The 24,858-nt window shown below is 44.2% G+C and overlaps 2 protein-coding genes across 3 annotated transcripts in view; one reads left to right on the top strand and one right to left on the bottom strand.

Annotated features, from left to right (window-relative positions):
* Positions 1-2,665, top strand: part of Lancl2 (LanC like 2) — a 61,303-nt gene extending 58,638 nt beyond the window's left edge. Inside the window, exon 9 of the mRNA XM_028895234.2 lies at positions 335-2,665. Coding sequence (XP_028751067.1) covers positions 335-429 — 95 coding nt within the window. The 3' untranslated portion in view covers positions 430-2,665. The remainder of the gene's footprint in view (positions 1-334) is intronic.
* Positions 2,666-11,544: 8,879 nt separating this feature from the next.
* The window catches only part of Vopp1 (VOPP1 WW domain binding protein), a 78,809-nt gene continuing 65,495 nt past the window's right edge, over positions 11,545-24,858 (bottom strand). For both annotated transcript variants that reach the window (XM_037203779.1, XM_028895268.2), the window contains 2 exons: positions 21,152-21,288; positions 11,545-13,968 (listed from right to left, as the gene is read on the bottom strand). In XM_037203779.1, coding sequence (XP_037059674.1) covers positions 13,778-13,968; positions 21,152-21,288 — 328 coding nt within the window. In that variant the 3' untranslated portion in view covers positions 11,545-13,777. The remainder of the gene's footprint in view (positions 13,969-21,151; positions 21,289-24,858) is intronic.

The following is a 24,858-nucleotide window of genomic DNA, read 5'->3' as shown; positions in this document are numbered from 1 at the left end:
CACACTATTGAGCAAGAAGGAGAGACTACTTTTACCCACAGAAAGATGTGAACTGAAGGAACCTTACTCAGTGAGGAAGCCAGAGGCGGTGCATGGTTACACACATACACACACACACACACACACACACACACACACACACACACACACACACACTCAATAGTAGAGAATGGTATAATTGCCTGTCGGGTGTTGTTTTTAATGATGTCACTTTTAATTGATGATGGTGCTTTTCCTTCTGTCCTTACAGCCCCTGTAGCAGAAGGGATTAAATGTCACTTTGTTTTATCAGTAACTTGTGTGGTTCTTAAAAGATGCACATTTTGCTTTGCAGGTATGGCTGGTGCTGTTCACTTTCTCTCTGATATCTTGGTACCAGAGACGTCACGGTTTCCAGCATTTGAACTTGGCTTTTTGCAGAAGGATTAAAAAGGTGCAAAAAGACAACTTACATACCCGTTGGACCAAAAGCCACCTGACTGATTAGTGCCTGACACAGAACCTACTGTAAATCCTAATAAAGGAAGGGAAAAAAAGGGCAAAAACCTCCACAAGCCCCATTTGTTGCAAAGACCCCCAAATTAGAGCATGAGTGATAGAAACCACATCATCAGCATTTTGTGACAGCGTTTCCCTTAATGGTGAAATATGAATTCCTCATATCTAGGCTCCCTGTAGTGTGCATGTTTCTTGGTGCTTGTCTGTAGATGTAAATTGACTAAATAGAAGAGCCACACTTGTCACATGAACTCTTAGCTGAGCATGTGTGAGTGTTTAAGGTGACAGCCACACATTTTTGTATATAGTATCTAAAGTAGGGTGTCATCTCTATCAACAAAGAAACAGTTGTGTGATGTCTCTTAAACATCAGCTAGCAAATCTAGATACCCTGTGAGAATACTGCGTTAGCATTTTCTGTGGGCAGTCTTCAGAAGAGCATGAGTTAAAGATAGCTTCCTAGACCAGAAGGAAAGTGGGCAAGTCAGTATGCATTGCAGAGCTCGGGAGGCCACAGTTGACACCGCTCCCCTCTTTGTGTCTTGTGGTCAGCACAGCTAGTGACTAAATATTAGCAATTCTCAGACATCCACCCAGATACATTGAAACAGGCTCCACCTGTTAGCAGTATAGCTTATTACTGTATAAAATAGAGTAGATACAATGCCAGCCGGATCCATCCATATCCCTTCAAAAATTTATTTCACATTTTGGTAAAGTCTGAATTTAAAAATAATACATTCCTTATTTTTCATACAAATTGAGGTGATAAAATAAATTCTAGGCTGAATTTATACACATAAGGAACAAAATATTCTAACCAAGACAATTATTAACTAGGTGATTTTTAAAATTATTTTTAAGGACATTAAGCTGGAATCACATATGGTTAGTAATGCTGTCACATAATTTTCCGAGTTTGATGGTTGTTCGTGATACGAGTGGGCTAGGTTTCCTAAGCGTGTTTTGTTGTGGAGATACTGTCATAAGAGACAAAGCAGAATGGTGTAATCGTCTGGCCCTCAGCACTTCTTTGACGTTAGCCCTAGTTTCTACTCTTATAAAGCAGGAAGAATGGAGGGCGTCTGAAGGAGAAGGCTTCTTCGTGCATAGACCATTTTGAGTGTTGAACCTTGCTTGTGGGGTACCCTAAATATCTGGCCTTCAGTTTCTAAGTGATGCCTCATAAGTCTCTTCATTACAGGTACTCTTGATTCTGAGTCATGACTATTCTCTTTCACCTTGGGTTGATTACTTCTATGTGTATAAATCCCCAAGATTATCCTTAAACTCACTCCTGAGCCTGATAGTGGGCTTCTCAGGGCTGTCCAACACCTCATTACCTGAAGGCAGGGCAAACCATCCCAAACAGGCTAAAGGGAAGCCATTCTGCAGAACATTCTGTAGATCTCGTGTGTTGTCTGGTCTCATCTGAACCGTACATTTTTCATCCTCTTGCCCATTTTATCAAAAATAACACACGGCACAGTTAATCTTTGAGATCCTGATTGTTATTTCTTGAAGGAAGCTCCTGGGGCTGTGCAGGAAGCCCTTTTCTGACTCCAGGTGGCAGCTTGTAGGGCTCTGGCTTTGGCCAAGGGTCCTCGGCAGCAGTAGCAGTGGTGACTGCCTCCCTTATGTTCACTCATACCTGTTTGACAAATGCTAGTCTCTTTCTGACCAACATGCTGAGGGACAAACAAAATTCCCATAGGATGAATGGGGAAGGTTTTGCTGACAGATTTCCTTTCAGACCGGTGGATGGCCACCTTCCTGCTCACCACTGTGTGTCAACAGACGTGCATCTCAGCAGGTCTGCATGGACTTCCTTCCTCAGAGCCACTGCATGAGCTGCTGTACTACAAAATCTGCAGCCCCCATCCCATGAGGCAAAGGAGAAATGGTGTGTGGGCCAGGACTGAGGGGTCACGTGAGACCATCTGAGAGTTATAAAGGTTTGAAATCAAATTTAAGAACATCTCGCTTTTGTTTCCAGGCCTATTTCATGTCAACAACTGTATTCTTCTAAATGTGTTGAAATTTTAAAAATAATGTACACACAGAATACCATTTTAAAATCTGGAGGGAAAAAGTTAATGTCCACGAAGTGTTTGGGGTTCTTTGGTTTTGTTAATAAAAGACAGTTTTGTGGTGATGATTTATGGAATCTTCATATTTCTTCATTTCTGTCTCAGTTCAACAGTGTGGAAGTGGGTAATTCGGTGGTTATCTTGGTCTTTACCTCTTGGTCACAGTCTAGCTTTTGTAGTTATAATGATCAAAATGATGTGACTAGGTATGTGGCAATACCAGCGATTTCAGTCCTACTCATGAGAAAGACAAATCTTTCCCAGAAACCCCTAGAGAAATGTTTCCGGAATGTTTCCTAGCCAGAATTTGTCACATTGCCTTCTCCCACCATAAGGACTGGGGAAATTAATATATATGGCTTTTCCTGATTATGTAAAAGGTAAGACTGGGGTTAGGAGTGAGGGGTTGGATATACCAGGTGACCATCGAGTTGCTGTATGATTCAGATAAGGAAGCATTTAAGAAGGGTAGTATAGAGCAGGGTGCGGGTCTGCTTTAAATGAATTTTAAGTTTCTTAGTTACTTTTCTATTGCTCTGAAAAACCACCATGGTCAAGGATAAAATAAAACATGTAATTTGGTGTGCATGGTTCCCAGGGGTTAGAATCCATGACCATTATGGCAGGGAGCAGGACAGCAGGCAGGCATGCAGGTAAGCATAGTACTCTAGTGTGGTGATATTGTGTTCCCCAATATATCGTGCACCCTAATAAATTTATCTGGGGTCAGAGAACAGAACAGCCACTAGACAGACATAGAGGCTAGAAAATGGTGGCACACACACCTTTAATCCTAGCCTTCTGGAGGCAGAGATCCATCTGGATCTCTGTGAGTTCAAAGGCCCACTAGAAATAGCCAGGCATGGTAACTCATGCCTTTAATCCCAGGAAGTGATGGCAGAAAGGTATATAAGGGGTGAAAACCAGGAACTAGAGCTGGTTAAGCTTTTAGGCTTTTGAGCAACAGTTCGGATGAGATTCATTCTGGATGAGGATTCAGAGGCTTCCAGTCTGAGGAAACAGGATCAGCTGAGGAATTGGCAAGGTGAGGTGGCTGTGGCTTGTTCTGTTTCACTGATCATTCAGTGTTCACCCCAATACCTGGCTCTGGGTTTGTTTTTATTAATAAGAACTTTTAAGATTTGTGCTACACTCTAGCACTAGCCAAGATGTTATACCCTGATCCACAGACACAAGCAAGAGAGAGCTGACTGGAAATGGTGTGGACTTTTGAAACTTCAAAGCCCATCACCTCCTCCAACAAGGCCTAATCCTTTCCAAACAGTTCTACCAACTGAGTACCAAACATTCAAATATGAGTCTATAAGGGGCCATTCTCATTCAAACTACCACAAAGAGTAAGGCTTGAAATATGGTGAGTACTATGATATCACTTGGGTCTGAGGTTGGCTCAAACTCTTGACTGGTGGCATCTGCATGGCCTCAAAATCAAGGAGTGAGTGCTGTGGGGCTGACCCTGGACACTGATGCTTCCACCTGAAATGCACTCACATGTATGTACTTAATGCTATGTTTCATATATGTATATATTTCACATATTCTCTAACCCTTATATGTTAGTCAGTTTTCCATCACTGTGGCAAAGTCCTCAAAAGAAACAATTTCAGAGAAACAGTTTATTTGGCTCATAGCTTCATGAAGTTTCAGTGCATGATTGGCTGACTCCATTGCTATAGGCCTACGGTGAAGAAGAGCATCATGGCATTAGGAGCAAAGATGTGACAGAGCACTGATGTGTGACAGAGCAAAGATGGCAGCCAGGAAGCGGGGGTGCGGTGGGGGGGACAAGGACAACATCTCCCACTAGGTGCTACATTCTATGGTTTTTAACCACCATCCAGTAGTCATTAATTATAAACCCATCAATAGAAAGAAAACCCACTGATAATGTTGGAGCCCACAGGATCTAATCACTTCCCAGAAGTCCATTTTGCTCTTATGCTTTTACCGTATGGCCTCTAGAGAACATCTTAGATACAAAACATGATGCTTCTTATGACATTGTCATCTTGCCAATCTTGATTTGCCAAACCTTTTCAAGAAGGTGGTGCCCACAAGTACTGAGAGACCCATGGCACAAAGGAACACACATAGGGCTTCTTTTACCTCTCACATTGGCAATCATACCTGGCTAAATCAATATGTCTCATATTTATGGTGATCCTATAATTCATTCAAAATTATTCCTCACAATGCTACATTATTATGGCTACAATGGTTTCCATGTATAATTGTGCATAACACACAAGCAAAGCTGGCAAAGCCTGATGGGAAAAATTAGTACACGAACGCTTAACATGATAGCAAAAGCCCCCAAATGAGTACTCAAACTTTGATCTTGCAACTTGTTTCTCATATTTTATTACAAAATATAGATGTTCATAAAGAGAATGAGAATTATACCACACAATAGTAGTCACAATAAAGAAAAAGTAATGTGAGCCAAACAAATCAGAAAAAAATATTGATTATAAAGTTCAAAATGGAAAACAGGACAGAGCAGAGCTTAGTAAACTCATAGGTAAACTGAAGGAATTATAATCACAAAATTTGAAATAATGGTGGGCCACAAGGAGGAAGAGATCCACAGGGGCCTCAATTTATTCATGAGATAGGGCAATAGCATGTTCATGTTATTTTATTTGGTTGGCTCTCCCACAGTAATGCCAAGAAACTGAGACAGCATGGTGAAGATTAATATTTTACTCAAATCTGTGAGTTGGCAAGAGATCTCTGCTTCATAGACACAGGCTCCCATGGCCTGGGTATGCTCAGCCTGACCCTTTGCTTCTAGACCAAAGGGAAGGTGGGAGAACCTTTAGGTCCCACAAGTAGACTCTGGAAGGGTCAACCTGGTTCACTGGTTTCCTAAATCTTTAGCCACTGTGGCCCTGGCATTCTTCCTGGAGCTGGGACAGGAGGCCCACAGAGTGCAAGTATTAAGGATTAGCGAGCATTGGCCATATGTTATCCAAAAATCCCATTCATAATTTTGAATGTATAAAAAATTGTATTAGTTTCGAGTAGAAAAGCGTGTTTAAAGGTCCCATCAAATGTGGCCGGGCTGCAGAGTGGCTGCGTGCTGGGATTGTAGTTCAGGCATCAGAGAAGACTGTGAGAATGCTGTGAAAAGTATTGGAGGACAATGGGCTATAGAGAGCTCTGTTTTTACCCTAAGTCCCTTTAGAGAGGAGGAAGGCAGCAGAAACACCCCCAATACTACACAAACCCGGCCTCAGAGCCATTCATGCCTCTACTCCATGTTGTATGTAATGAGTGTGTATTATTCTCTGAATGAAAAAATAAAGCAGGTTTTGTCTAGGACTGTTGGACCTTCAGACTCACTCTCCAGGGCCCCCCTCTCACGACTGTTACTTGCGCCCCTTTGGCCTCTGTCCACACCGTGGCGGCAGACACTCAGAGAGCTCCGTGTACTGCTCAGGGCCATGGTAGATTGTGTATGAGGCAGCCTTTGTCCCCTAGCCCCTCTGACTACTGCCCAGCTTCATCTCCTGATCATAGCACATCCCATAGTCTTCTCCACCACCTCCACCACATTGTGGTCACGCTGGATTTCAGACCTCTTCAACCCTCCCCGTGCCCGTGTATCTCCTCATCCCACTTCTGTGGGAGGAGATGGAGGTACCAGGGATTCAGTGACCAAGTAGTCCTGCTGGGCTCGCACCTCAACAGCAAGCAGGGTGTTCTCTCTTTGTCTCTGTCTGTGTCTGTCTGTCTGTCTGTCTGTCTGTCTCTCTCTCTCTCTCTCTCTTCTCTCTCTCTCTCTCTCTCTCTCTCTCTCTCTCTCTCTCTCTCTCTCTCTCTCACACACACACACACACACACACACACACACACACACACACACACATTTAGGAGCATCTCTTTGAACCTTTTTACTCACCCTCCAGGGGCAACCCTCAGCTGCTCTCACCATCCTTACCGGAACCCCTGACCCCTTTGGCCCCTCTGTCTACGTGGTGGCCAACACTCGGAGAGCTTTACGGCCTCCTGTGTACCTTTCTCGGTGCTCCTGACTCCACTGTGTTTACCCCTGACACGTGTTTTCACTGTAACGCTGTGGTTCTCCCCACTCTCTGGCCTCTAGAGCTGGCACAATGAGCTGGATCTCCACTGGCGCATTAATTTTAGCTGTTTTTTTTTAAGCTTCTAGAACCTTGAGAGAAAATTTCTGTGCTTTATAGGCTGAAAGGACTAAGATAAGAATTCAAAATACTAAGGATCGGTTTTGCTGAGAAGTGCTTCTGCATTTAGATAGGAGGGTTGGTGTAGAACAGGACAACACTTGAGGGTCAAAAAGGAGCAGGCAAGCCTCTGAACTCAGAGCCAGTCACGTGGATGAGGTGTGGAAGGAGACGGGTGGCACAGCTGTGTCTTCTCTGGTGCCAGGAAAATCAGCTGCAGGATGGTGATAAGGGACTGGGGCCACTCTCTGCAGTCCATCAGGTTTACTTTGCACAGCATCTCCCCATCCATTTGGATGACAATTAGTCTAGTCAGCTTTGCATTACTGTAACAAATAGCAAAGAAAACCAAACTAAGGAAACAGGTTTATCTTGGCTCAGTTTTCCAGGTTTCACCTCATGTTGATGCGTTGGTCTTGCTGCTCTGGACCTATGATGAGGCACTAAATCATGCAGAGGCACATGGTGCAGAGCTGTTCATCTCATGGCCAAGGAGGAATATATATATATTTCAGCTTTAGGAGCTGAGGTCCCAATACCCACTTTTAAGATGTTCCCTTAACAATCAGAAGATCTCCTACCAGGTCCCCCCTCATAACACAAGCCAGGTGTGGACCCAATCTTTAACACTTGGGCCTTGGGAGCTGTGTATTTCAGATTCTAAGTATAGCAGAGATCTAGAGATTGTGGGAACTTCATAAGCGCCCTGGGCCATCAAGATTTTTAATAGAAACACGGAGTGACAGAAAGTCACTTCTTAAGACTGGATAACAATTCGAGTAGCCCACCTCCCAGAACCATGCAAGAGTCTCACCACTCTGTGTGCACTAGGTAAGGAGTGAGCTTCTGGCCACTGGTGTGCCTGGAGCATCTCCAGGTGGAGCCCACTAAAAGCACTCTCAAGTTCTTCCTTCCTTCACCCCTGTGCGCCCTTCCTGCCCCACCTGTTCTCTCCCTGTTCTCTCATCAGTAAATCTCACCAGCTTTCTTTTATTTCAGAGACTACTCCATGTTTTTGTTCTAGTCTTGTTTGCTTTAGTTTTAGTTTATTTGTTTTTTGTTTTGACAGACACTATGGATATTTTGAAGCTCATTGGAATTTGGAAAGAACAGATGAAAATGAGCTCTAGATTTTCCATCTTAAGTCATGACCTTTTCCCTAGGAGAAGTTAGCCAGAGGGGGTATCTTCCCTGCCTGAGGAAGCTGCATGCAAGCAGGCAAGCCTCTTCTGTCTTGTTTCCTGTCTACCTAGAGGGATTTGAGTGAGATCAGAATTTGCCAAACCTATCCTTGTAATGATCCTAACCAAATAAAACTAGGCAGTCATCAAAACAAATCGTTTAGTCGCTGTTCTATTGCTATGAAGAGACACCATGACCACAGCAGCTCTTATAAAGAAAAACATTTAATGGAGGCTGGTTTACAGTTTCAGAAGTTTAGTCCCATTATCGTCAGAGCGGGGAAACATGGCGGCATGCAGGCAGACCTGGTGCTGGAGAAGGAGCTGAGAGTGCTACATCCATTTCAGCAGGCAGCAGGAAGAGAGAGAGCCTCTGGTCCTGGCTTGAGCTCCTGAAACCTCAAACTCCCCTCCCCCCAAATGACACACTTCCTCCAACAAGGCCACACCCCTAATCCCTCTCAAGTAACACCACTCTCTAATGACCAAGCATTCAAATCTATAAGGCTATGGTGGCATTCTTATCCAAACTACCACACAAATTAAAGGGCCTGCAAGATGGCTCAGTGGGTAAGACACCTGGCACAGAAGCCTGACAAGCCAAGTTCCATCCCTTGGAAATGTGGAAGAACTGACTCCACAAAGTGGTCAGCTGACCTCCACATGTATGGTGTTACATGGGAGACAGACACACAGACAGACAGACACACACACACACACACTCACACTCAAAATTTAAAATTTAATACATTTTTAAAAAAATGGATAGCTACTCACTGCAAACTAAAACATTTAAATAAAAGGTCCTAAGGGCCACTGGGGCCTAGAACTCTTCAGGCAGCTGAGAGTAAAGCTACAGAGTAAGGAGGCAGGCACACACGCAGAGTGCCAAGGAGTAAATTCCTGTCCCCAGGGAAGGACAGGGGTAGACCCTTCCCAGATGTTCTAGAAATTTCACATCCAATGATGGATCTGGATGGTACTGCAGACAAATCTTCAGAGTGGCCTTAAGAGTAAGTTGTAGCAGAAATCTTAAAAGTTCTTATTAATAAAATCAAACCTGGAGCCAAGTATTGGGGTGAATGCTGGAAGATCAGAGAGACAGAGCAAGCCACAGCTTGGCGTGTGTCACCATGCCTGGCCGTTTCCAATGTGGCCTTGAACTCACAGAGATTCAGAGGGATTTCTATCTCTGGAATGCTAGGATTAAAGGTGTGAGTGCCACCATTTCCTAGCCTTTGTATCTAGTGGCTGTTCTGTCTCTGACCCCAGATAAGTTTATTAGGGTGCACAATATTTTGGGGAACACAATACCACCACAGTAAGTTGTCTGTATAAGTGGCCAGACCTGGTCTATGGGTTGGAGGGTGGCCCCACCACAAACTACCCAGTGAAGCACGGCTACCAGGTCTGAACAGCCATGTCCACAGATGGGAGGGGCCACAAATGCACAGGGGCAGCAGCAAGAAGACAGAGGCAAGTTGGTACTCTTAAGGGCTGAGGCCCCAGGGACCCGAGATTACAGGCCTGTGAAGAAGTATGCAATCAGGTAGTACTGTACTTGGAATTACGAATGTCCCCACCAGGCCATGTGTTAAAAGCTTGGTAACAGGTCACAGTGCTACTGGAAGGTAGTGAAACCTTTGGGGGGTTGACTTTAGTGGGAAGAACTCAGGTAACTGAGAGCATGCCCATGACAGGGATATTTGTGACCAGTCCTCTTTATCATTCTTGAGGTAAACAAGGCCTCTTCCACTCCATGCCCCTCTGATGTGTTGTGGGGCAACAGGCCCAAGTGACCATGGATTGAAATCACTCGGACTGTGAGTCCAAACAAAACATTTTCTGCTTATTAGTTGATTCTCTCAGGCATTTTATCACAAAGCACAAAAAAGGGGGGGGGGCACAGGGCAGGAGGCATAAACACATTAAAACTCACACATAGACCATTTTCTTATTCTGTCAAGTGACTGTCCGTGCTTTCAACCGTGTCACAGAAACGGTCAGAGAGCACACACCAGCTATGAAGAAATTACTTTAAAATACCCAAGAGTGATCGAAACCAAGTGGTGGGTTTATGGGTGTTCTCACTAATTTTTTCTCGTTTCTTTGTGTGTTTTAAATTATTCATCACAAAATATCTCAATGACATTTTGCTGTGGTCCAGCATTCTAGGAATCCTGGAACCAGGGTGAGTTGTTTCTAAGCTCAGTCTATCTGGCCGATGTGTTTAGAAACTGGCATTTTGTTTTGTGGATTTTCACAGAGATATATTTATTTTTCTGCAACAGAGTCCTAGTGTATTGCTCAAACAAATCCTGTCCTCCTGGGCTCCAGGGATCCTCAGAGCTTCAGCCTCCTGAGGAACCGAGTTGGCGACTGTGTACAGCCACACAATCCCCCGTGCAGCGTCATTCATACAATGTTGAAGTCCGTTTCATATCCGTACACTGCTTTGAGGCTGCGCCTTTAACTTGAGTTAGTTTTTAACATGAAATGGGTTATTGTGAATTGAACCTTCTTGATGACTGTATGTAAACAATATAAATAGACCTTTGAAAGTCCCATGTCCTGCTGTGTATCCAGCGGATGTACCTGCCAAGTGAGGTATTTTGTAATAAGCACCAAAGAAAGCACTTTAATAAAAGGCCCGGCTACAGGGTGTGGAATAAAGAGATGGGAAGACCAGAGTTGTTCTTCATTTTTCCTATGGAATCACCTATCTTTAGGTAAGGTCTTGAGCTGAAGGGCTGCGATATCTCCAACCCTGCCCTCCCTGTTTCCTCAAGAGGATTATATAATTTGCAGATTTGTAAAGAAGAAGTTACTGCAGAATTAAGATGCTTCTCAGAATGTTCAATGAAAAGAACACAGTCTGGCAACAGCCCTGAAACAAATCCCCCAAATGTGGGTCCACAAACAGAGAAAGGAAGGGGTCAGGCTCCTAAGACAAGTATCTGAAGAGGTCAGAATATAAAACTAAAACCTTTATGTCGCTTAGTAATTCATCCAAAGTGCAGCTTAACTGTGGCAGGTGAATCATCAGTCATGTCCAAGAAGCACAGTTCCTGACTACACAGACCAGGACGTTGGCGGTCTTGAGACGAGAATGTTGCTCTGTCGTCCTGCCTGTCCTGAACGCCTGCACTCACGCAGTCCTCTGGCCTCAGGTCTCTGGGCATCGGAGAGAACACCTGCAGAGCACCACACCCAGTTCCAGGGTGGTGCTGTAAAGAGAGGGCCAGCTTACTGCAGGAGAACAGGGCCCCATTCCTCCCCCAACACCAGCATCCCCTGGGAGGCAAATAATTCTGCTTCTTGCTTGCCTAGGACAACTTTTTGCGTTTTTTTTTTTTTTTTTAAAACGCATTGGACCCAAAGAAACATAAATTCCTGGATAACATTTAACTTCCGGCTATGTAGGTAGGGAGCATCATCTACCCTACCCTGCTTTCCATGTGAATTCATGAACTACTTACCGTGCATAACTTCTCATTAGAAATTTCATCTCCATCCCTTTCCCACACCCCAGCAAATAATCACAGCATATGACCAAATTCACTTTTATTTTTTATACATAGGAAACAGGACTCTATCAAAAGAGAACAAAAAAAGAAACATGAGCCAAGTGTCGCCAAGAAAGAGCATGCACAAGTCTGCTCCGGGTCTGTCCCCAAGCACCGCTCTGTAGGACCTCAGCACACTTAAGTGGAGCTGTTGGAAGGGGTGAGCATTACTCACTGAAGACAAGAAAACAAGAATGCTGGGAAATGTTCCCAGAAGTGCAATTTCCATAGGCACTGCCAGTGTTTACGGCTGAAGGAATTCCAATGCAGGCTTACTGGCAGATAAAATTTATTTTACACAGACACTGGAGTATAAAATTGCTGAGCCCTATCAGCCATTCAGTTTCTCAAAAGGATTTGCTATCAAAAAGATAAAATGCAGCCGAGGACACCAATGCCTTGACAGCTGTCTCTGGTGTGATCCCAGGAACAGCTCTGACTGTGCTTATTTTAAAAAGGAACGGAGGAAACTGAAGTTAAAACCACAAGTGATAGAAGGGAGTGGAAATGTTTGGACCATGTAGTTGTCTTGATTGTAAACAGCAGACATTGTGCTTTGTCGTCTTAATTAAAACAAGGACCCAAACCTGGAGTGGTACTGGATCCAGGACAGGATGCCAGAGACACAAGGGTGCTCAGTGATTTGGGCAGCAGCACTGTGTCCATGAACTGCCTTAAGGGGTGTTCATTCCTTCCCTGGGATTTCCTACGAAACTGTCTACCAAGTCCCCATGCTCTCTGTCTTAAACTAAGCACATGCCGCTACTGTCCTGATTCCTGGACCCCTGTCCTACACAAATACCCCAACAGAGCATGACACCATGCCTCCTGGTCTGGTAGGTGGTTAAAGAACACTCCATGTCCACTCTAGGGAGATGTTTAGATGCCCAATCCAACAAGTAACAATTTAGCAAAAGGCTCTGATTAGTTCATTTAAAATGTCAGTCCCCTTACTCCCGGTCCACTCCCCACAACACTACACATAAAGTAACCTAGACGTCTCAGCTACACTGCCTTGCTCTTAGGACACAAGGTCTCAATCTGGGTTTAAATACACATCAACGTGACTAACTACGCAAGGGAACAGCACTCCTCACTGTTGAGAACGCCCTCCACTACTTGAAAATCTATGGGTGAGCTCTGATTCTCACCTGGGAAACAGCATCTCTAACTACACCTTCTTTCTCTAACTTTGATTATATGGTCTGTGCAACTAAGTAGGTCTCCATTGTTCTATCCATAAACTCCCCCTCTTCTGAGCCCAGCACATCTCTGCTTGGATCAATTACAAGCCTAGCTCTTACTCTGCAATGCTGGTCTTGCGTTGTCGGGCTACTTTAGCTCTTCTCTCCTGCTCCAAGGGTCAGTGTAACTACCCAGTCTAATGTGTCCCCTGTCCTGAACGGCTCATGAAACCCATCACCAGAGCTACCTAAGGGAAGGGTGTTGAAGCCCTCGGAGCAGTGACCCCAAGGGTTCACACTCTCCATCTGATCTCAAAGGACAGGGCTGTCACTTCAATAAATGCACTAAAAGAAAAAGGAAACTTTTTCCTTCTGAAGCCAGAGTGTTATTCGGAAAATGCAATGTCTCCATTTGGAGCAGGGAGTAATTTCCCCTAACTTAAAAGACTTCCTCTCTTTAATGGTCTTTAGTTAACTGCAGATGTCCAACTGGGGCCTGATTCTGACCCTCATCTTGCAGTGGAAGCAGCATAGACTTGGGTCTTTCCTGTCTCTGCAGAGGATAGCCTATATTCAGGATGTGAGTGGAGACCAAACAGCATCAAGAGGCCTCCCCAGCACATTTCCACAGCTTCTGTTAGGAGAATGGGCTAGGACAGTGGACAGCGGCCCTTCAAACTTGTCTGCCCACTACTGCATCATGGGAGTCTTAGCTCAGCCTGACCCTCCATCTTCCCACACACAGGCTACGCCTTCCTTTCCTCTTAGCCTCTCTCCCGAGGATCTCCCTGGGCCACGGCAGGAATGTCAACCCTCGGGGACTGCTGCCACACTCTCTCAGAGAGCACAGACTACATCAGAAACAGAAGCAACAGAGGAGACGCAGTGTGAAATTCAAATGTCCTCCACAAAAAACTTGAAAGAGAGCTGGGCTTGCTCTGAAGACATCAAAGAGCAGTTTGCCCTTGGACCACCCTGTTAGCAAGGACCGTGAGGATGGCGAGGACACACAGAAGGGCCTGTCCAGCCTCTTTACTTGTCCTTCACCACCTGTTCATAGGGAGGTGGGGGCGTGTTGCAGTAGGAAGGAGGGGGTGGGTAGGTTGTGCCTCCGTGAGGTGAACTGGGTTGGACTTGGAAAGCCATTGCCATGGTATTGCCAACAGGATTCATCCCGGGTCCTCCAGGGTCAGTGTAATATGGCGGCCCCATCTGCTGGGCTCCTGAAAAACAGATATCCATATGTGAGTGCAAAAGAGAAAAAGCCACCATCTGGTACATCCCTGTGCTACCAGGTCCCTTCTGTCCCCATCATTCACTATCCTTCTGTCTATTAGGAACCAAATACTCCTTGAGACAGTAACCACGTAGATTCGGTAACAAGCAAGAGAAACATACATGGTCTTGCCCTCAGGGAGCACAATTCCTCTGGAGAGGTATATTGCTGAAATCTATCAGTCTCCAGAGTGCAATCAAGTACAGGGTATGAAAGAATGAGGGAGTAGCCTATGGAGGCACAGACAGCCATCACAAACTCTGAGAGTTGAAAACAAGGCAGCTCGCTTTGATAGAGCTGGTGAGGCATGTGCTGGAAGTATGGTTTCAGGGGTGTGCTCAAGTCAAGGTGAGGGAGCTGGACTGCAGACAGCCACCACTGTACCCTGGCTGTGAAAAGATCCCCTAAATAACCTGCTCCCCCAACTCTCGACCCAGATTTATCATAGTCCCCTCCACACACTTCGAACACAGTTTACTGGAAATTCCCTGTATCTTCTGTACTATTTATGAAGGCAAAGAGTATCTGTCTTTCAGGAGCGACAAAGGTCTCAGGCAGGTAGGCAACTCCCGCAGGCCCATGCTGGGTAGAGCTGGCAATTTCCTGAGATATGTGTCCTTCTTCTGTGACAGAAGGAAGTGGCTATTGTGTTCACTGAGGCTTCTGCTCTTGAGGACCAGAGGAGGAGGAAGGGGACCCAATTGCCCGTGACAGGTGAGCACAGGGAAGGCTGCTGTCTCTGTGCAGAGATACAGCTTGGGCTGTGTTTGTAATGTCCCCACCGTGGGGCTACTCAAACTTACACTGCAATACCAATTCATGGATTTTGTAGGAATGGACAAGCTAGATATATCTTAAATTTTTACAAAATATTTGACAAGATATCCATTTAGAATATTTTTTTAAAAAAGCAGAAAAGGCAAAAGGTGGGGAAGTTATATCTATCAAGAACATAAATCCTTCACTGGAGAAACGTGACAACCACCAGGCTTGAATATGCTGGGAAACCTGTGGTTGGGGTTATAGGGACAGCAGCAGCAGGTCATGTCTACTAGTGGTGAGCAGCCGAACGCTCCCACCAGACAGACAACCAGGCAGGAATGGGCACAGCTTAACCAGGGCCCGAGGTTCTCAGAGGAGGTGCACACTCCAAACCTCTCCACAGACCTCTGGAGATCCAGCTGGAGGATCTAGTGCCAAGGCACTGACCAAGTCAGTCACTTAAGCACCCACAGAGAGTAACCGAAAGAAGATGGATCCAGGTTTGACGGAGGCAGAGACGCATACTCAGCAAGTAAAAGCAGAAAGACAGCATGGCATGTATGAAACCCATGGAGACAAGGCTGGTAAATTAGGCAGATGTCCCTAGACTTCAGAGAGAACCTTTCAAAGAGCTGTTCCCAAATGTACCCGTGAGTCTAAGGAAATGAAAAGCATCTCAGAACTACAGTCAACTGCATCACAGATGCTATGGTAAGAACAAAAGTTTCTTAAGAAAACCCGCACAGTTCATTGTAAAGGAAAATCTGCAAAGCGGGATTACAAACACAGATGAAAGCTGTGAAAAATAAAGGTCCAGGGAGGCGAACCTAAGTGACAGTTTATCCTGGAGCCTAATCTGAGTAACCGTGACCCAGGAATGTGGAGCTAGGTCACCCAGTTTCTCTGTTCCAGTGTGGAAACAGTTCCACGGGTTTTTATACGAACAGAATAAAGCAAGTCAAAGCGATTTTAAACTGGTGGGTATATCAGAGAAGCAGGTTACAGCCAGGTAGACAGGCATTAGCTGACATTATTCTTCTTTGCCTTTCCATTGGTGGAGAGTGGTGGATTCACCCTTTCATACACAACTGAAGGCAATGATTGTCCCTCCCCCAGAATCTGTCAGTTTCCAAGAGTTCAGCAGGGGGTAGGGCGCTATGAGCCTCTCTCCGATCCACACTGGCTGTTTACAAGGCAGTTTTATTTAGGCCCAGTGCAGGCAACTGCAGCCGTGGTGAGTGAGGGCAGTGGCTACCCCGTGCTCTGAATGTAGCATTTCACATCTTCTCCCCGCCCTCTGACTGTTACATCTTGGCACTTCCTCTCTCGCATTACCCCCTGAGCCTTAGAGGAGGTGATATGTACTCCCCTTTTATGGCTGAGCATTCGACCACCATTTAAATTTAATCGAAGCACACTTGGCTGCCAAGTGTTTCAGTATTCACTATTGTTTACAGCAAAGAGAAGCTTCTCTTCACAATGATGAGAGTAACATGTGTTTATTGGTATAACATTAAATATTGAGACCACAGGTTCGTGTCTTGTCAATTTAGTTAAGCAATAATAATGAGATCCTCTCTAAAGTCTACGTATTCTCTTCTGTGAAGCAGGCTTCAAATCTCACCTGAGAGTGGGTGGTTAACCCTGTAACAAATGTGCCATTATTGTATCCCTGGGTACATTTTGCCTGACAGGTTGTGACTGTAGGGGTCACAACTAAGTAAGACCATTGAAACCTGTCTCTCCCCAGAGCCTGCATAGCATCTTCCCACACTGTGAAAGATAGTCAGCTTCCAGCTCAGTTCTTGCTTAGTTTTCTCTTGTAACCTAGGTGCGTGGTATCTTCAGCAGGAAGGTGTTATCATCAAGAACTAGTGTGCAAACAGGACGAGTAGCAGTACCATGCATGACGTTGGGGGCCTCCTCAACCCACAACTCATGAAGAGGAATCATGCATCGGGCACTGGGATTTTTGTTTGATTAAATTAATGGCTTTAAGAAACTGCACTATGTAGCCATGGAAGATATATTTTTATTTTTTAGCTTACATTATTAATTGGACTAAAAATAGTGTGTTTCCACACGGCTGTTTCACGGGTCCTTTACTTTTGGTTAGGCCTCACTTGCTTTCCCTTCATCTCCTGGTCTTTCCCCTCCCCCACCCCATCCTTCCTTGAAACTCTCCACCCACAGTGTTTCCTCTCTCTACTCTTATTTAAACATAGGTTGCACTAAATTAATCCCCTCTTCTTAAGACAACCCCCCTCCAATGGCCCTGTTTTAGTTTCTTGGCTTATACAGATGCTCCATGCTAAACACATAAAACATAAAACTAAAGAGCTACGTATCAGAGAGCCATGTAACAATCGTCTCTGGGCCGAGGTTATTTTATCAGTATATTTTTTTTTTCAGTTTTATCTATTTTCTACAAATTTCATTATTTCTTTTTTTTTTTTTCCTTTGAGCTGAAGAAAATTCCATCACTGGGCTGATTCCATTTCCTGGCTACTGTGAATATAGCAGTATATACATGGATGAGCAAGCGTCTCTGAAGTAGGATACAGATTCCTTTGAGTGCATGCCCAGATGTGATGGAGCTGGCGCATATGGTAGCTCTAACTTTTTAAAAAGGAATCTCTACACTGAGTTTCATAGTGGCTATCCAAGTCTACACATCCACAAACAGTGAATGATGGTTCTCCTTCCCCTATCACCTATATAACAGAATCTTCTATTATTTGCTTTTTTTTGATAATAGCCATTCAAACTGCAATAAAATAGAATCTCAAAGCAGTTTTAGTGTGCATTTCCAAAAGCTAACAATTATGAACACTTTTTGTTTACTAGCCATTTGTTTTGAGAATGCTGCTATTTCCAAAGCATATTTTCATTAGGTTACTTTATTAATGTCTAGGTTTTTTGTTTGTTTAAGATCTTTGTGTATTCTAAATATTAACCCTCTGTCAGATTTATAAAAGGCAAATATTTCCTCCCATTATGTAGGCTGCTTATTCCCCAGATTGATAGTTTTCTTTGCCATACAGAAAAATTTTAACCTCAAGAAGTTTCATTTTTCAGTTGCTGACCACATTTCCTGAGCTGCTGGCTTCATACTTTGAAAATTCTTACCTATGTCTACATTTCATAGTGTGTAACCTACTTTTCCTTCTAGGAATTTTCTGAGTTTGGGGTTTTATGTTGAGGTACATGGTGGATCTGGAGTTGATTTTTGTGCAGAGAGGGAGAAAGGATCCAGTTTAATTCTCTACATGAGGACATCCAGTTTCTCCAGCACTATTTGCTGAAGAAGCTGTACTAACCAGTGTTCATTTTTGTCCTCTTTGTAAAAATAATCTGGAGGTTACAGTTTGTTTGGGTTTATATCTAAGTTCCCCCATGCACTGATTTGTAAGTCTACTACTGTGCCAGTTTGATTACGATAGCTCTGTTGTCTGTGTGGAAATCAGGCAGAACAATATCTCCAGTGGTACTATCATTGTTCAGGATGGCGTTGACCATGGGCAGTCTTTCATGTTTCCATACAAATTTTTGGGTTGGTTATTATTCCTGTGAAGAATAGAGTTAGTATTTTTATTAGAACTGTGCTGACTCTGTGGGTTGCTTTTGCTGGATGGCCATTTTTACAATATTAAGTTGCCCAACCATGAACACAGGAGGGCTGCCCATCTTCAGATACTGTCCTCTATTTCGCCCTTCAGTGTCTTAAAGTTTTCAGTTTCGGCTCCTTGGTTACATTTATTCTGGTTTTTGTCGTTGTTGTTGTTGTTTGTTTGTCTAATGTCACTTAGTATGCTTGTCATCGGTACATAGGAAGTTAATGATTTTTATGTGTTAATTCTGTATCCTGCCACTTCACTGAAAGTGTTTATCATCTACCCGTAGGATTTTTCTAGTGGACTCTTTAGGCTCTTTTATGTTTAGAATCACATCACCTGAAAAGAAAGATACTTAGACTTCTTCCTTCCTAGACTTTTTAAAAATCTCCTTCTCTTGTTACTGCTCTAGCCAAGACATTAAGCATTATATTGAAAAGGAGTAGAAAGAGTGGACACACTTGTTCCTGGTTTTAGTGGCAATGCTTTGAATTTTTCCATTTAGCATGATATTAAATATAGGCTTGTTTTATTTATATAGCCTTAGATGTGGAGGGCTGACAAGGTCATTTCTGTGAGCGCTTTGGGCTTCCACCCTAGGGTAGAAGCCATGCCATGAATATGGGCTGTTTGGGGAACTCAGGATTCGTACTCAGTGCGAATGACTAGAGCTGATACAGTTGTGATCTGCTCTCCTCAGCAAAATCAAGTGTTGGAAAGTTAATCCCAAATCGACAGCTGAGGTATCTAGAGGATAAAGTCTCTGTCCTTAAAACTGGATTCAGAGAACCAAGGAGCTGTAATTTTAGCTCCCCGACATGTTCCTTTTGGTTCTTAACTTCCGGGTAAATACACAGAAGGCAGAGGGGAGCAGAGTGAGACTATTAACTATGAACACAAGCAGCAAGTGTTTCTTGAGCAAAGTACGGGTTTGAAGTAAAATTTGGTAAGAGCTGCTGATTTACTGGGCGTAGCTGGTAAGTGAGACTAAAGCTTCCACTGACAGGTCCATTGCTTTTAAAAAGAGAAATGTGAGTGACTGTAATAGTCTCTTCTAGTGACACTCCGGTCCTCAAAGTCATTCAAGGTGAACTGCACAGACAAAAGTGTGGGCCTAACATTATCATCTGTTCAGAACATTGCTTCTAGTTTGGATGATGAGAGGAGCATAAATCCTGACACTGGGCCAGCACTAGACACGAAGGACATGTGTCCAGCATGTCCTTTCATTATCCAAGAGTGATCAATCCAGATGAAATCTAACAACAGCTTTAGTCTTCTGTTTTCACTGAATATTTGTACTTTACTTTATAACACAACACGAATATCAGAGGTAAAGAATGAAACCCATATATGAACACAAAAGGATTCTAAACCTGAATTAAGTTTAAGGTGTGGCTCCTAGTGAACTGGTATGGAAAACTCACATTCACATCTCTCTTGGTAATAATCCTAAAGATATTAAAGAAAGTCCTTTTTGAAAGGAAATCCTGCAAAGTGTCTTGAATAGCATGTCGTCAGAAAGCAGAAGACGGGCATTTTATCCCTTTATATTCAACCCTCCTACTCCTCTACTTCTTTTTAAACCATGATTGACAAATTCAACATTCAACATGATGAACCTGAAGGTAATATCCATGAAATCATCATGACCCATACTACAGTGTATATTATAGACATATCTATCACCTCTGTCATCTAACTTACTATTAGTATTTATATATGTGGTAAGAAGACGTAAGTCCAGGTTTCCAAGCAAGTTTTTAATTACAATTTTACTCATCATAGCCCATAAGATGTAAAGTAGCTCTGCAGGACTTCCTCATTCTGTATAATAGAAACGTGGCATAAGGAAAGAACCAAGTCCACTCATCTATCTGCAGTGGGGGCTGAATGGACAAACTCTCCCCAGGACTCCAGGTAGAAGCCGTGACTGGAGCAGAGCAACGTGAACACAATCAACACAGTGGCCCCAACTTCATCAAACATAAACTCTTGAGTCCAGAGCCAGGATGAGCAGTGTCAGCCTATTCTGGCTTCTGGGGCCTTGCAACTCTCCATTTTCAGAAAGTTCCTTCCAAGGAAGGGGACCTCAGAGGCACTGTAAAACCCACCTACCAGCCTGTGCCTTGAGGAGAGGCAGGACCAACTACCACAGTATGCAGGAGATTTACACAGTCACAGAAAAATTGTCCTGTAAGAACTAAGAAATAGCTAATTCTCTCTGATCTCGAAACAGTGCTTCAGGAAATATGCTCTACAAGGCCAGTGGTAACTTCTATAAAGATGTCTACTGCTGCACAACATATGAATATTCAAATAGGTACACAATGCATACTTACTGAGTAATATTTTAAAATGCAAAACAAAAAATCAACAAAATCACTAGCAATCATAAAATACCAAGCAAATTATCATTTAATAACATAATATTTACTCCAGATGAATTAAGATGGTAGCATCATTGTTCATATATAAAAAATTTATACATCAAATAGCTTTTTAAAGAAAAGCACGTATGTATATATGAACCATGTATCAATCACACAGGGTACATCAACAATAATATAAAAACATGAGATGTGGACACAGAATATATTTCATTGTTACCAGCAGAAACAAACAACAAAGTTGGTCAGTAGGACTTGAAGACCAAATAGCCTGGTTTATCTCTTTTAGCACACTCTGCGGCATTATAAATGCCTGAAGAGGACACACAAGTTCTGAGGACAGACAAGGATGAGGTAGGCTGACCTGGAGCAGGGTTCGGCGGCTGCCTGGTGTAGGACACATTGAATGTGGGCTCTTCAATGAGTGGTGGTGGATACATGCGCCGGCGGATGAAGAAACCAGCTCCACAGCAGAAGAGCACACCCATCATCAAAAGGAACCTGCACAGAACAAGACAGGAGTCCAGAGGTCAAGCCACAGGCCGAGGCCAGGCTCTAGAATGGGAACAAAAATGCCTGAGGATTCCCAGGGGGGCCTGGAATACCACTCGCCAATGGCGAAGCAGAGAGATCCAGCAAGCTGTGGGAAGCCTCCAGCCATGAGGGCAGGAGCCTAGACTTGGCCCTCTCTGGAATGTTTCACTTTGGGACATTCCTCCTAAGGATGATATCAGTGAAATACTTGCTCTACAAATTCCTGAGGTGTCCCCAGGATGGAGGCCACTAACACTGAGATGCTTGCTAAGAAAAATCTGCATCTCAGTGGCTACAAAGGACTGGTGTATTACTTTTTGATCCATGTCTCTGACACAACACAGTATTTAGTCTCAACAGAAAGTGTTGCCAGATCCAGTCTCTGTCTTTCTGTTTCCACATTTCCAATTCTTCACTGTCACAACTATAAAAATGCACATTTATCCTTTCTAACACCTTTCTATGTTATGAAATGAACATTTAATAATCATAAAAAGCACCCAGAGCATTGCTTAATTACTAGGAAAAAATAGGAAGAGAGAGGAAACAGTCAGCAAAACAGAAGAATATTCAGAAAACTCCAGGCTGTAACCACTTCAGGTTACTCTCCACAGCTTGATCTAGCATGCAAGGGAAATGAGTGCTTTATTGATAAGACATTTGCCCAAGTCACCTAAGATTCCCATTGACTAGTAGATAAGGGCAGTACCAGGTAAAACTGATAAATTCCTACCCATCTCTGGCCCATGGGACTTTCTAGAACTTCATACAACATGCCCATAGTCTGGGGCTTGTATAGGTTGGGCACATAGCAAAGTTGGTCATGGCTAATGACACCAGATAATGCGTTTAAAAAGGGAAAAATTAAGTGAAGAGTATGTGATAGGATCTTTGAGAATACTAACAGGATAGCTAAGTGTGAGGCCATCATCAGTCAGTCAGCAGGAACTTACCAGATACTCTTGGAATACTGAGCAGGAACTTAAAGCATACGAAGGCAGAAATGACTCAGAAAACGGCTGAAACTATGCTCCTTGTGCTCTTTGTTTTAATTAGTCATTTATTCAGTAAGGAACTGTTTGACACCTGTGATGTCCACAGCCCCACAGGGAGGAGAGTGGGCGTGCTGGTTGGCATTTCTGGAAAAATGGAATATTAATTGAGAAAATGCATGACTCCCTGTAGTCTGTGAGGCCTTTTCTTGATTGATTGACTGATGTGGGAGGGGCAAGCTCACTGTGGGCAAGGATGCCCTGGGTAGGTGGACCGGGCATATATAAGAAAGCAGGCTGAGAGAGCCATGAGGAGCACGGCGGTGTTCCCTTGTGGCTTCTGCTTCAGCTCCAGCCCTGACTTCCCTCAGTGACGGAGTGTGACCTGAGAGGTGTAAGAAGAAATACATCCCTCCCTTCCTCTCCAAGTTGCTTCAGTCACGGCGTTTTATCTCAGCAGTAGAAATCCTACCAGAGACAGTGGGTGAGTCCCTTCCCCTCACCTCGACGGACTTCATTTTTAATAGAAGAGAGTGAAGCTGAATGGCAAATGTACACGACTATTTATTCATAACAAGAAAGTGATAATGAAAGAAAAATGAAGGCTGGAAGAACAGACCTGTGTGAAATACTATCTGTCAAATATCTCATCACTATACTTGAAGTGTATAATTCAGTGCACTGGGAGGTTGACACAAAGATATCTTTGCACCTAAGAACGGACAAATATTCTCCTTCGGCCATGTTTGAGCTAGGCTCTGAATGAGCAGGTACACGGAGAAGGAGGAACAGGAAGTCTGGTGAGAAGAACGACGCCATGAAGAGGCCTGGAGCAGAGAAAGCTCGGGGAAGAGATTTAAGAGATGGCTCTGGCTGGATGCGGGAAGTGGGTTCAGAGGTTTGGAAAAGGAAGGAACCTCATCAGAAGGATGCTGTCATCACAAGAGGGGCGACAGTCTCTCTCTGTCTCCTCCTTCCCTTCTCCCTCCCTCTCTTTCACTCCTTCTCCCCCTCCCCCATCTCTTTCTCTCCTCTCTCTTCCCTCTCCCACTCTCCTTTTCCTCTCCCACTCTTTACAGTACAGTCTTATATTCCCAGACCCTTTGTACATGTTTTACTTCCAGGTGAGTCTCATTAAGCTGGCTTGAATGCACTCTGTAGTCCATGTAGGTTCTGAGCACATAATTTCCCTGTCTTAGCCTCCTAGGCAGCCGAGATCACAGGGCAGTGCCACCAGGCCCAGCTGGACCTGTCGCTTCAAACGTATCATCTTCCCTTTAATGCGAAGTCCTACTGTACATAGCTGGGTACGGTTATGTAAAGCCTAGAGAGGTAGGTTGTGCAGGGATTTACTGCTGGCCATTCCAACAGGCCTGGCTCTCCTGGTTTCCAAATAAGTCACCTGATGTCTCCACCATGAGAAAAGGCCGAGATGTTGGTTAGACTGCCAAGTGGAACTTTTTTCTCCGAGATGAAAAATGACACTGTACCTCGCACTTCAGAAGCAAGGATAGCACAGCCACCTGGCAGGAGACCAACTGTGTCCTTGGTGTCACACGCAATTGAGCTGATCCTTATTGAAATATTAGCCCGAGGACTTACTCCTGATAAGAGGGGCTGACAAAGGCCAGGAGAATGAACTTGGTGTTAGCTGGGTGAGAGTCGTGGCAATGAACGAGAAAGGTCGTTTTCGAAGGACTCTCTCCACAGGCAGGCTGCCCTGCCTGCTGCAGTCCTCTGTAGCACAGCACAGCACAGTTGGGAAGCTTCCCAAGGGTGAGGAGGAGCCGTTTTCATGTTCTAAAGCCAGAAGTAATCCAGTTTCTTTAATTCACTTGGCCTTTTCAATTCTTCTAACGTGGCAGTTGTCCATCCTGCAGCCTTCTGGTGACAGGCACCAATAACCCAAGACCCTGCTGCCTGCAGCCATTCCAGAAGGGGGATGGAACCTGCAGCAGCAGCCTCATCCATGCAGCCACCCCTGCCCATCTTTCCCATTTGGCAACACGTGCTTTACAATGCTAAGGCTAACCCGAGAACTAAATGAACTAAAACTGGACAATTTCATTCAAACCTCGGCTCAAGATTCCACAGCTGGCAGGGCCTCTTAAACGTGGTCTCCCCCAAACCACAGCGAAGCAACAGAAGTCAGCTGAGGGCCCTGACAAGATCCCACTGACGTTTTCTCTCACTCAGCCCCAGACATCTCCCCCACAAAACACGTACCCGACAATGCTGCTAACAACCTCACTGAAAGAGCTACTCAAAGGCTTTGCAGCTTTCCCCCAAATTCCTGGCATTAGGAGTTGTGTGGAGGGCTGGGGAGATGGCTCAGTGGTTAAGGCCACTGACTGCTCTTCCAGAGGACCTGGGTTCAATTCCCAGCACCCACATGGCAGTTCACAACTGTCTGTAACTCCACCCTCACACAGACATACATACGGGAAAAAACACCAATGCACATAAAATATAAGTAATTTTTTAAAAAGTTTTGTGCGCTGTCTGCAGAGCATTTCCATACAATGATCTACTTGTTACTGAAGGG

This window comes from Peromyscus leucopus, chromosome 3 (genome assembly GCF_004664715.2).
Source record: "Peromyscus leucopus breed LL Stock chromosome 3, UCI_PerLeu_2.1, whole genome shotgun sequence".
In the NCBI taxonomy this organism is placed as follows: domain Eukaryota; kingdom Metazoa; phylum Chordata; class Mammalia; order Rodentia; family Cricetidae; genus Peromyscus; species Peromyscus leucopus.
Note: the sequence above shows the minus strand (reverse complement) of the source record. Positions and strands in the feature narration are given on the sequence as shown.